The sequence below is a fragment of the Hakea prostrata genome, chromosome 8 (assembly GCF_041222555.1).
Source record: "Hakea prostrata isolate BN-2017 chromosome 8, UWA_Hpros_2, whole genome shotgun sequence".
NCBI classification, from domain to species: domain Eukaryota; kingdom Viridiplantae; phylum Streptophyta; class Magnoliopsida; order Proteales; family Proteaceae; genus Hakea; species Hakea prostrata.
In genome coordinates, this window is record NC_142607.1 from 29675535 (window position 1) to 29688368 (window position 12834).

The 12834-nt window shown below is 40.1% G+C and overlaps 1 protein-coding gene across 3 annotated transcripts in view; it reads right to left on the minus strand.

The window, feature by feature from the left end:
• Nucleotides 1-12834, minus strand: part of ITPK4 (inositol 1,3,4-trisphosphate 5/6-kinase 4) — a 93771-nt gene that overhangs the window by 38096 nt on the left and 42841 nt on the right. For all 3 annotated transcript variants that reach the window (XM_089167438.1, XM_089167436.1, XM_089167437.1), the window contains one exon: nt 7497-7650. In XM_089167438.1, coding sequence (XP_089023564.1) covers nt 7497-7650 — 154 coding nt within the window. The remainder of the gene's footprint in view (nt 1-7496; nt 7651-12834) is intronic.

The window sequence follows — 12834 nt, forward strand, 5'->3', positions numbered from 1 at the left end:
GAATGCTCTTTGTTGTGACTACTTGGATTACTTGGGCCATAATTTCTGCAGGAGTTTCGGATCCCCCGTTGCATGGTTGTGGCCACTTCAGGAATGTCCAGCACTTAGAGGATTCCTTGGCTTCACGGGGTATTATCCTTTGTTTGAGTTATGGGAGATACCACACCTCTCACAAAGCTGCTAAAAGGGATGCTTTCCTGGGATAATTCACTACTACCCTTTGAAGCATTAAGGCCCATGCATCCGTCCTGTACTTGCTATGCCGACTTCGAAGAGTTTGTGGTGAAATGGACCGTCGGGGTGGGTTAGGGCTGTCCTCATGCGAAGGGCATCCTATAGCCTTTGGGTAAAGCCTTATCTCCACGAGCCCGTGCCAAATCAGTCTTGAGAGGAGTTAATGCTGGTGTTCAATTCATGCGCCATTACCTCTTGGGAAGACACTTCAGGTTCGCCCAACCAAGGAGCTTAAGGTATTTATTGGACCAATTGTGGCAAGATCCGAAATGGATTATGGTTGTTGGGGTTTGACTTAAATCCTTTACAAACCGGATGTGAAAACAGGCCGCGACCATTATCCCGACAATGGAGGCCCGCAACTTTCAGTTTATCCGCATATGGAGGTGGAGAGATTAAAGCTGAACTTCGACATCCGAACGCTATAGGAAGGTCTGAAATCACCGCTAGTGGTTCTACAAATTTTCAGATTATAGTTGAAGAATGGAACTCTTTTCTTTAAAGGCTTGTCATTCCTTAGTTCTAAGATGGTTCCTAAATTGCTTGCTGAATTTCCTCCACTCCATTTGGGCCACTCTGATTTTTCGCAGCCCAAAAGAATCTCCTTGTATTTGGGTGGGTATGAAGAGGGCTGTAAAGAACTTCGTGGTGAGTTGTGACACATGTCAACGGAGCAAACATCAAGCCATGAAGCCAGCGGGGCTGCTACAGCCTCTCCATACCGCCGTTGGGAGGATATCAGTTTAGATTTTATCGGTGATTGCCTAAAGTCCGAGACACCTTTGGTGTGGTGGAGAGACTTTCAAATCGACACTTCATGGCACTCACCGTCGTATTCAGCAGCGTGTGCTGTAACCTTCAGCAGGGAGATGTCGACTCCATGATTTCCAAGGTCATTGTATCGGATTGGGCGGGTCTTCTGAGTAATTTTTGGAAAGAGTTGTTCAATTTAGCTGGAACCAACCTGAAATTCAATAGTGCTTATCATCCTCAAGCAGATGGCCAAACGGAAGTGGTGAATCAAGGCCTTGAGATATATCTCCGTTGTTTTTGTGCGAGACAGCCAAAAAACTGGATCACTTGGCTTCCTTGGGCTGAATATTGGTATAATACTACTTACCATTCTTCCACCAAGATGAGACCATTCCAAATAGTCTATGGACGTAAACCCCCACCCTTACTCAAGTGGGAAGGGAATTACTCCAAGGTGGCTGAAGTTGATATCTACTTACGTGAACGGGATCAAATCCTAGATGAGCTGATGAGCTGAAGAACAATTTGAGGGTGGCTCAAGACCGTATGCGATCTTCTTCAAATCAACACCGAAGAGAGGTTACTTACCAAGTAGGGGAGGAAGTTTTTCTCAAACTCCAACCATACCGCTTCAAGAAGTTAGCCAAATGTCCCAATGAGAAGCTCAGCTACCGGTACTACGGTCCATACCCCATTGAAGCACAAATTGGTCTGGTTGCCTCCAAGCTTACACTTCCACCTGACTCCAAGGTACTCCCGGTCTTTCATGTGTCACAATTAAAGAAGGTAGTAGGTCTCAACATCACAACCCAGCCCCTGCCAGCATGTCTAGCCAAAGATGGGGAACTCCAACTTATCCCTCAGACACTCCTAGACATCCGCTCTCAACTCGGGGTTCTTGGGGTGCTGATTCATGGCAGCAGCTGCCAGCTGTGGAATTCCTGGAGCTTTCGTGGCTCCACAGTCATTTCCTGAATTTCCCTTGAGGCGAGCTGAAACTGGGGAGGGTGTTGATCCCCTTATTACTCAAGTGTCAACGCAGGAATAGGCGGGGAATACAGCAGTAGCATCGGCTGAAACAGGGAGAATGTGCTCCCAGCGCTGGTGCAGGGGAAGGACGTGGCAATCCATTGTGGACAGCCACCACCATTCTGTTATGGCTAAGGGACAGAAATGACAGGCCAGGTGGCAACAGGACATTGGATAAGAGAGGAGAGTTTGTTAGGCAGAATGGAAGAGGGGATATATGGGGATAGTGAGGGAGAGTAGGGGGGGGAGAAGGAAAAGGAACAGCAAGCTGAGCTTGCAGGGAGAGGGAGCCTCTCAGGTAAAGGGAATAGACTTGTGGTGATTGTTTGCAGCTTAGTCTTGTTTACTTTATTATTCCAAGAACTGGTTATCAGATGAATAGAGTTTGGGTTGTATCAATCCTTGTATGAATGTTATCATGATGCTAATGGGACGACAGCCAATTCTCTTCTATGTTAACGTTCTTTATTTGTCAATCTGGGTAATCACTGTTTTTATTTACTGAGTTTGAGGGGAAGATAAGTTCAGCTCAAAGAGGGTCCTAACATGTGCACAAAGACAAAAGACAGAACAAAAAGAAAGGCTTTATACTCTCATCCTTCAAATAAAAACTAAATCAAAGAGAAGCAAATATTTACATCTGTGCCATTTGAAGCACATTCGCTTGCAATATTGCAGCAATTGTATTAAAAGGAGAAAAGATGGAAGATCTTAACTGACCTGACAATGGGATATTATTCTGCAACCAATTGCAGTGGGAAACACCATGCCCAATGATTTCATGTGAGGTACTTCTTTGTTGAGTTCACTAGATCATTATTTGCTTCTTTACCACAGTGATTGATCTTTCGTATACTGTACTAATTCCATCTAAATGGTTGTCCACTATCTTTTATAAGATACCATGTTCTTTTTTCTGTCAGAAACCTAAAATATACAAGTCCTGCTTCAAGTGATACATTTCAGTTTTGCTTCTTTTTTTTCTTTTTCTATTTTTTAGTTTTTTTTAAACAAGTATTCATAATGTTGTAATACCTATTCATTTATGTTTCAATCGTGTATTGATTTAATAGCATCTTGTTAAGACACCATGTTGAGGGTGTTGGGGTGGGGTAGTTGTAGGTTATTAAAATCATGAAAAAATTTCATTTTCCCAAACAAACCACGAACATATTTACCGGATATCCGTCGCGTTCCCGTTTCAATTATATTTTATTTTTTGTTATTTTTACTTTTCTTCCTTTTGGCTTTTCTCTTCTTCCTCTTCCATTTTATCCTATTCAACTCATTATTCTTTTTGGTCTCTGTAACTTATATAAAACTTTTATAGCAATCTTGTTTCTTTTCATTATTTCTGTGATCTATCCTCAGTCACTCCATTGTTGGTTTCTGAAATAATTTATGGAAACAATTTAAATTATGAAGAGATTTTGTAATAGAATCGTCTGTTAATCATTCCAACTATGTCCTAATGATTTAGGCCTTAGAAGGTAACACGTTAAATGTGACTAGGCAGGAGGTTTAAATGGAAATATTTATTAAGAAATAATTAAATTATCAAAGTCAACATGCCAAATGTGATTAGGGGAGAGTGTATACATGAAATAATTTATGAAAACAATTTAAATTATTCATGAATCTTATAAAAGAATCTTCAGAGTGATTTGATAATCGTTCCAATTATGTCCTAATGATGTAGGCCTCATAAGGTAACATATTAAATGTGACTAGGTAAGAGAATTTAAATGGAATAATTTTTAGGAAATAATTCAAATTTACCACATATTTGTATAAGATTAGGATAGGCATCAAATTTATCAAAATTATTGAGTAAAAAACACACAAAAATTAAGGGCGAAATTTTCTATATGGGGGCGAAATATCGCCGAGATATCGGCGATATTTCATCCCGTTCGCTCCCACGAAATTCCCGGAACTTCGTTCCTTGATAAAATATCCATGTGGGAGCACAAAAAGGACAAGGACAAGTGGCAGCATCCTATAGGGGAGCAGCCTGGTTGGCCACGTGGAAAGTAGGTTTGTTAAGATTCCTAGGGTTATATTACGAAGGAGGTAAGAGGGGAGGGCAGATTGAATTGTGATTTGTTAAGCAAACTCTCCTCTCTTACCTCCTACTCCGTAATCCCCACCCCCCCCGGGTCCCCTCCCAAACCTGGATATTTTGATAACCTAAAACTACCCCACCCCAACACCATCAATGGGGTGTGCTAACACATCCATATAAATAAATTTGTGCCATAGCCTTCCAAACATGATCAGTGACATGGAATCAGGAACAAGTAGGCTGTTAATTGGCTGATCAACTCAACTGAATCTAGAACAAAACTAGAAAAAACTGCTGGTCTGCACCCCTTGTCCATCCCTACTCCCTAGAATGGTTAGGGATATCAGACCAAGATGGGAAGGGCTTAAGGAATGGTATCGCTTAACCATGGGAAGCACTATAAGTAGAAGAGCCCTGCATGGTTAGGCACATCCGTCAACACATGCCAATCCTATACCAGTGATCATGCATTTTCATTTTTGAGAGATGAAAAGGATGGGTGGAAACTCATGGACCTTACCAAGAACAACGGGTCAATGGGAGATGTGTGGGCCCCACTCATCGTGGACTGGTAGTTGGTACTAGGTTTAATGCTTGATACCAGCATACTGATATGTGAGTGTTCCCCCTCACAAGTTCAGTGGAATTCAACCCATGGATATTTCCCTGTTTATAGATGACGGTACACCTGCTGCGGCCTTCAAGGAGCAAAAGACCCATGGATAAGAGGACAATGGTGGACAGGCAGACACATAGCAGGAGGATGCAGGGCATGACACGTTGTGTGCATGCCATGCATGCTCTTATGGATCCACAATTCATTGATTAGGATGGACCCTCTTGAGGCAAAGACATTCCTTTTAGTTATTTGTTATTCATTTGATTTAGTAATTTAAATTACTTATGGAACATAGATGGATTGGGTACTGTAATAACATGTAACAACGACTCAGGCACAATAACCCAGCCAGCTTTGGTTGGGTGTGACAGTTTCACTTACTTACACTTGATGATGTAGATGCACCATCAAATGGGCTTATTTTCCTTAGAATATGCTTAGGGTGGTTCCATATAAGTGTTGTGCCTTTATTCAATGGGTATATCTTTAACAAGCCAACTTAATTTACTTGGAATATGGTTATTTAGGCTGAGCACAAATTTATATTTTTTGGGGTGTATTTAGAGGTCATGTAACCACATAAATTGTCACATGACTTGGTAGTTAAGAGAGATAAATAGGAACCCAAGACTCTCCCATCTGTGTTTTAGTTTTTTGGGTTAGGTTGTCAGCTACGTTTTCCCTTAACAAGTGTCCTTTTTTATTTAGGAATAATCATTAGTTAAGTCTTAGGAGTTTGTTTCTATTTATTAGGAGTTTGTAATTGGGTTTTCAGCCCTATAAATACTTCCATTGTGGAAGAATAGAACTCAGAACTTGATTAATTGACTTCCGCTTGTGATTGCTGCTGCCTTCTCCAGCGTGAGATCCCTTTGCTTAGTGCTTGGGTCTATGCTGATTAGCTCCTGATGAGTTGGGTTCTAAAGTCTGAGCTCCTGTTGCAACTGATTGGATAAGTCCATGGTTTGATATTTCAGTCTCGATAGGGATCTCGGCCCCTCAAAAAACCGAGATCTCGCCAAGACCAAGATGTGGTAAAAATCCTTGGTCAACTAGACCCAAGTCGAGGGCCCATCTTGTTGGGTATTAGGGCCTAGTTCAAGCTGGAATTTGGTATTTAGCTTATTTCAGGCCTTTAACATAGTGGAGGCCATAGATTTGTGAGAAAGCAAATGCATATACAAGTGCCAACTCAGCCCTAACTTTGAAACCAATATGCTGAAGGTATGAACATGCAGACTTATAAAACATGATTTACACAACCATTATGTGCTATAAATGAAAACACAAAGGCTTAAAGTCAAATAATACATCAAATATGTTCACATACAACATCGGTATACTTAATAAGTTGCACCACAAGAGTAGAAGAGAAAAATCAATGACTAAGCAGCTCCTCCAACTTCTACTCCACCAGAACCACCTTTACTAGCATAAAACATAGTTTCTATTAAGAGGGGGGGGGGGGGGGGTAGCTCTTTGTTGTAGATGAGCTAAACAGCTTGTTAGTAGAAATCCAACCATCTTTTTGGCAAAAAATTTGGCCAAAATACCAAAACCGGCATGGGGGAAGGAGTATCAAGACAGGTCAAGATTACTCGAGATCATGATATCTCCACTTGTCTCGACCGACATGGGGTATGTATAAACACGAGGTTAAGACGAGATCTTGGCCGCGACGTTGTAATTTTTTGGTATCAACTCTACTTGCATGAGATCTCATCTAAAGGACTCAAAAGAACGAGATTTCAGCCAAGATCTCGTGAGACTGGACCATGGATCAGCCAACTCCTTGTCGGTAAAAAGCCCAGGAGGTACTTTAACTAGGTTGAAGATCTATCTACTCTATCGAGGGTCTAGTTCAAGTTATTACTCCATCGAAGTTGCTTAAAGGACTGCAACTACAGTAAGTCAAATTTGAATTTCATAATTTCTCCCCCCCCCCCCCCCCAAAGCTTCTAGAAGAACAAAAACAAGGTGATTGTCAAGAAGATTCAATCCTGCCCAGTCCAACAACTGGATCACCTCCATCCTTGAACCACATCACCATCACCACTGACCTAGTGATTATCCAAAATTCACCCACATCACATCTCTCGAAAACTAGATGCAGCCCCCTTTTCGAATTTCCCAAGAACCCCAAAGTTGTTACCTAAATTCTAACCAAACTAACTGTTAGAACCCTCCAAAATTTGGGTCATATACATGCCAACCATAAACCTCAACTAGATCCAAGTTACAGCCCCATCACAACCTTGATTCCTGATAACATTACCGCTATTTCACCCAATTCAAGCTGGTTTTGACAAGGTCCTGCTAACTGGCCCATAGTCTTGTCAAAAGCTATACCCCACAGAATTGCAAATAAAAATAAAATAAAATAAGACAGTATATAGTGATAAGACTCCTGCAAACAGAGGTTAGGGTGCGTACATCTGAACCTCCATACCCTGCCAAACACGGGAAGCTTTTGCACTAGGTACAACCTTTATAAAGTGACAAGACTACATATTAGAGATTGAAAACTCTTGCGATACACCTATGAGACCACTTGATGAAGTAGCTAATGGATCTTTTCCAAGAGTTCATCAGTTTTGTTAGTGTTCCATCTTGAAGGCAACAAAATACTTGAATAAGACAAGCAAGTGTTTATCATTGTTGCTAACATTTAATATGTTAAGTTCAAAATAAGTAGCAAATAAGCAACATTACAAGCGAGCATTTATCATTGTTGCTATCATTTAATATGTTAAGTTCAAAATAAGTAGCAAATAAGCAACATTCTGACCAAAAAACCTTTATAAAATGTGGGGCCCGGATTCTACATCGTCCTTCTCTGTTCAGATCTTCCAACTCCAGTAAAATCTCTTCAATCCGTTGCCGATCCAGTAAAGGATATATATTTTTGAGTGGGTCAATCACACAACAGTCTGGGTGATATTGGAGATAACTGTTTAAGAACAGAGTACAATGAGCATAATTGGATAAAATCTTGCATCACTAGAAACAGAAAAATTAGCTTTAAAATGATATAAACATCCCAAATATTTGTGTTGTAATAGAAACTGATTTAGATTTTGGTTACGTATACATAATTTACTAGATCAATTCCCAAGCAAAAGAAATCCCTTTTAAAATTTTGCATCATACAGTCCTAGAAGAGCCACTTGAAAACCCCAATGTTTCCTAATCTTTATATAGGGATAAAAAAATCAGGGAGTATAATCCTTTGGCAGAACCCTCCTGATAAAGTACCCTAGATAAATATAGACAGCTGTACTCTACACTATGAGATGCAGGCTCCGTATATCTGGACCCATCGGGAAAGGAGCTTAACCAGAGCATAGACCGCAGCTCTCAAGATTGGTATAGATCTTTAAAAAGTACATGGTGATCTCAAGCTGTAGCACAAGGAGATTCTTCCAATGATATGAAATCAACTTCAGATGAGAGGGGTGAATGGTGGAGTTATGGCCACTTAACAAGAAATATTTGTCAGCTAGCTACTCATACAAAGTATACTGTATACAGCTCTCCTGGCAGCCTGAAAGTGCTAACAAGGCTGTTGATGAGTGAGCTAAGCAAGCAATTGTTACACCTTGGAACTCTTTCAAGCATTCTATTCAGTTGTGATTGTTCTGCGAGAGTTCTCCATGTATCCGTGGAGAACTTCTTTGTCAATAATTAATGAGGAAATTTGTCATATTTAGGGATGAGGTTTGTTGATTGATTTCCTTTTTTTTTTTTTTTTTTTTTGGTGGGGGGGGGGGGGGGGGGAGAGATTCGTGTTATTGTTGTTGGACGCCTAGTTCACATATACACCCAATGATAGTGGGAGTCGAGCTCCAACATTTATGCACTGAGAGACAAATTCAACTCCAATTAAGAACAACTGATGCACATCAATCAGGGGACCTGCATGTGAAAGGCTTTTAACAAGATTGTAAAGGTGTTATTTCTCCACCTCCTGTACTGAAAGAGAATAACTGGTAGGATTCTCTCTAAGGTTAGATAGGACTGGACGTACACTCACTTGAATAAAACCACTATATACTCTCGTGTCACTTGATTGAAATCCACTAGTCCGACTTATTCACCCCTCCCCCCCCCCCCCTTTCATATTTTATATTTAGTTTTTGTTTCAGTTGCACATAGGCAGTTATGATTCTGCTCAACTTCAAGTCACGGGCAAAATGGTCCTCTTAGGTTTTTATAGTCTTCATTTTATTGTTTTAGTTTCAGTTTTTATTTAATGTAAACGAGCCCATTGTTAGGCTTTCTATGTCACTTATCGAGTCACTCAAGTTAGTCAAGTCCCAGTCAAAGATTTGGACCGAACTGTGAAAGTACACACAACCCCAACCCCAACACCACCCCCTCCACCCAAAAAAATAATAATAAATAAATAAATAAATATATATATTGAAATACAATGTTTGGCAGAATGGCTTCTTGATCCATGATCTCAAGCCCTTTATTTATAATAAAGTGGAAAGTAGACTATTACAAGGAATAGAAGTTTACATGAATGCAAACTCTAATTTAACTCCTATACAAACTCTTATTATACTCCTAATAGAATCCAACACTCCCCCTCAAGTTGAGGCATGGATATCACACATGTCCAACTTGACCAAAAAAGTATAAAACATCTGTCCAGGTAAACATCTGCAATTTGATCTTCAAACTTATAGATTACGTCTGCCTTATAGACTTCCATTTGATTTGTCCTCATCTTTACTGCAACTTTATGTCTCCAAGGAAGAACGCCCAAGTAAAAAAGTAGAATCTTCAAATGTTGAGAAGACTAAATTTCTGCACAAATCTGAGGGAAAATATATTTTTGGGGTAACAATAGCTAGGGTAAAACAGCCAAAGTGAAAGTTTTGATTTGTAGCAATGTTAGATCTTTAAAGGGAAAGTTTGCCAAGGGACAATCTCCAAAGGTAGGGGAAAATTTGTCAAGATAAGTGACAATCTCCAAAGGTAATAGAGATCAAGTTCTGCAAAGGTCAAACGACAAGTCTTTTGCAAGGTTAGATCTCCGAAGGGAAGATGTCAAGTTAAGGGGCAAATCTCCAGGGTTAACAGAGATCAAGTTCTGCACAGTCAAAAAGATAGCTCTATAGCAATGTTAGATCTCCAAAGTGGAAGATTGCGAAGGTAAGGGACAAACTTTCAAAGGTAACAAAGATCAAATTCTACATAAGGAAGTCTACATGAAAGGCTTTGAATTGTAGACATCTTCAATCTCCCCCTCACGTGTAGCGTTACATGTGGGAAGATAATAACAAAGGAAATTCCAATGGGGAAACTTGGAAATGAAGAAATTGTAATGGTAAGATAAAAGTATCAGGAAAACAAATCTAGAGAAAATGACAAAATTTGAAAGGGGGTTGACCGAGCCTACGGTGCCACTAATGAAGGTCTGATATTACCGAATGGACCGGATTAGAAGATGTAGTCAAAGCATAAGTAGATCCTCGAATCGGCTCGAGCAAATAAAGTCCATTTACCACGACCAATCTCCTTCCCGGATCCCGAGTAGATAGGTAGGAGTTGGTAGGGGTAGTAGAGGAAGCGATGGTCGAGGCTGTACCGGCGATGAAGATCGCATAATACGTCGGGGTAGCGAACTCCTCCTACGAAAAACCAACGTCTCAGAGGGTGTGGTGGAAACCGTATCGTAAAGATTAGCCTTTTGTTTTCCCCGTCTTTGTGCTCGTTTTTGCTCAAAATCAGCGGGCTTCCCATGCAGTTTCCAACAATTTTCCTTGGTATTATATGGTTTGTGACAGTGCTCACACTTAACAATCTCCTTAGTCGGATCAGATTTAGTGCGAACAGACTGTAAAGCTGATTTCTCCATAATAGGAGTATGAAGCATGACTAATCGACGACTTTCCTCACACTGAACAAGAGCATAAGATTGTTCTAGTGTAGGAAAGGGAGAACGACTTAAAACTTGCACTCTAATCTGATCGTACTCCACGTTCAAACCTGCCAAGAAGTCATATACTCGAATCTTATCAATGTACTTCTTATATGTCGCCACATCATCTGGATTAGTGGGGTGATAATCCCCATAATGATCCAACTCTTGCCAAAGAGATCGCAACTCAACATAATAGTGGGCCACAGTTAGTTCCTTTTGGGTAGTCTCATGAAGCTTCTTTCGTAACTCATAAACTCGTGCATCATTCCCCAACCGTCCATATGTTTCAGAGTAGCCTTCCGATTTGGGCTGCAGATCGGTAATAGGTAACCCCGGCAATATTTGGATGCTGGAATTCAAAAGGAATGACATAATAAGAGAGTCGTTTGATATCCATTTATCTGTAAAACACCGCGCGGTAGTGGGTTTGATAGTAGTGCCCGTAATGTATCCAACTAGTCCTCTTCCAGCAATAGTCAGGTAAGCAAATCGAGACCAGATCAAGTAATTTGTGCCGTCAAATCTTACCGAAAGAGAATGAAAAGTGGGAAAATATTCGGATCCAGTGGGAGCAATAGTATCATCAATAGTTGTCATGTTGACAAAATTATCTGCAGTTCTTCAGTCTTCACCCTTTCGAAGTAAAAGAAACGTCGCAGAATGCAATAGCCAAACAACTCAGACAATTTTTCTCCTTTTATTTTTATTTTTATTTTTATTTTTATTTTTTTGTAAAGCAAAATAGTAGATTAGAAGAAAGAAAAAAAAATATCAACCAAATATGCAATGGTCAGATTTGGTCTAAATGTAAAGAGATTTGTCCAAATTTGGTTTGGTCCAATTATGATGTGGTTTGGTTTAAATATAAAGACTTTTAGACAAATGGTGTAATGTTTGGTTTGGTTTAAAGGGTCTAAAGGGAACCAGAGGGGTTTTGTTTCGCCAAAGGTACTGGTTTCTTGGAGATGGCGATGGTTACGAATTGTAGATTCCTTCGGCTTCTCTGAAGTAGCGAAAAAACAGCAGCAGGACGCGGAAGTGGTCTCGTCCTCTCTCTCCTTTCCGTCCGGTTTGGTGGTAGAAAACCGAAGAATGATAGATACCGTTTGAGGCGCGAGGAGCGGTGGCTTTTCTTCTCTTTTTTCTCCTCTTTTTCTCTTGATGGCGCGGGAAGCAGCGAGTTGTAGCACTAATGACGAGAGAAGGAAGATTCCGGACCGAAGAACTCGTTTCTTGCCAAGAACTTCTGCTTTCTCTCCCCCTTTTTTTTTTCTCTCGATAGCGCAGGAAGCAGCGATGTTTGGAAAGAATTATAAATTGCTACCGGTTTGATGAACTCCGATGTTTTTTAAGAAAATTAGAGAATTGAAGTGGTTTGCGATGGGTTTGAAAAAAAAATTCAGAAGAAGGAGGTAGGTCTTCGTTTTGTTTTCCTAATCGCACTTAGGCTCTGATGCCATGTTGAAATACAATGTTTGCCAGAATGGCTTCTTGATCCATGATCTCAAGCCCTTTATTTATAATAAAGTGGAAAGTAGACTATTACAAGGAATAGAAGTTTACATGAATGCAAACTCTAATTTAACTCCTATACAAACTCTTATTATACTCCTAATAGAATCCAACAATATATATAAATTTGTAGCTTACACCCCATCCCCATCTCCTCTCACCTCTAATTTCTATACCGACTCCCCTTCCCTAATTTGTCATTTCCCTCCAATAACAAGAAACACATTACTTCCCAACCCTATATTATAATTACACCAAACATCATAACCTACAGGCCTTCCATTCCAAGAGCAGTCAATCGAAATCCTAATTGGAATTCAGTTTCCTAACCTAGTTTTCACCAATTCTTGATTGAAACCTTACCTGTTGACCCAAAAAACAGGAAACTTCATATCTCCTAATAGTGTGCTTGACATAACGTAAAATACGTTTTGCTGCTTGTAGATGATCTTCTGTGGGAGATTGCATGGACTGACACACATTATTGACTGCATAGGTGATATCTAGTCTAGTGATCGTCAGATATTGTAAGGCTCCTACTAATTGTCTGTATAGTGTTGGATCAGGTAGAGGATAACCTGTTGTTGATGATAACTTTGTTGTTCCAACTGCAATTGGGGTTGTGCATGGCTTTGAAGTCTCCATTCCTGTAGACTTTAATAAATCAATGGAGCATTTACTTTAAGT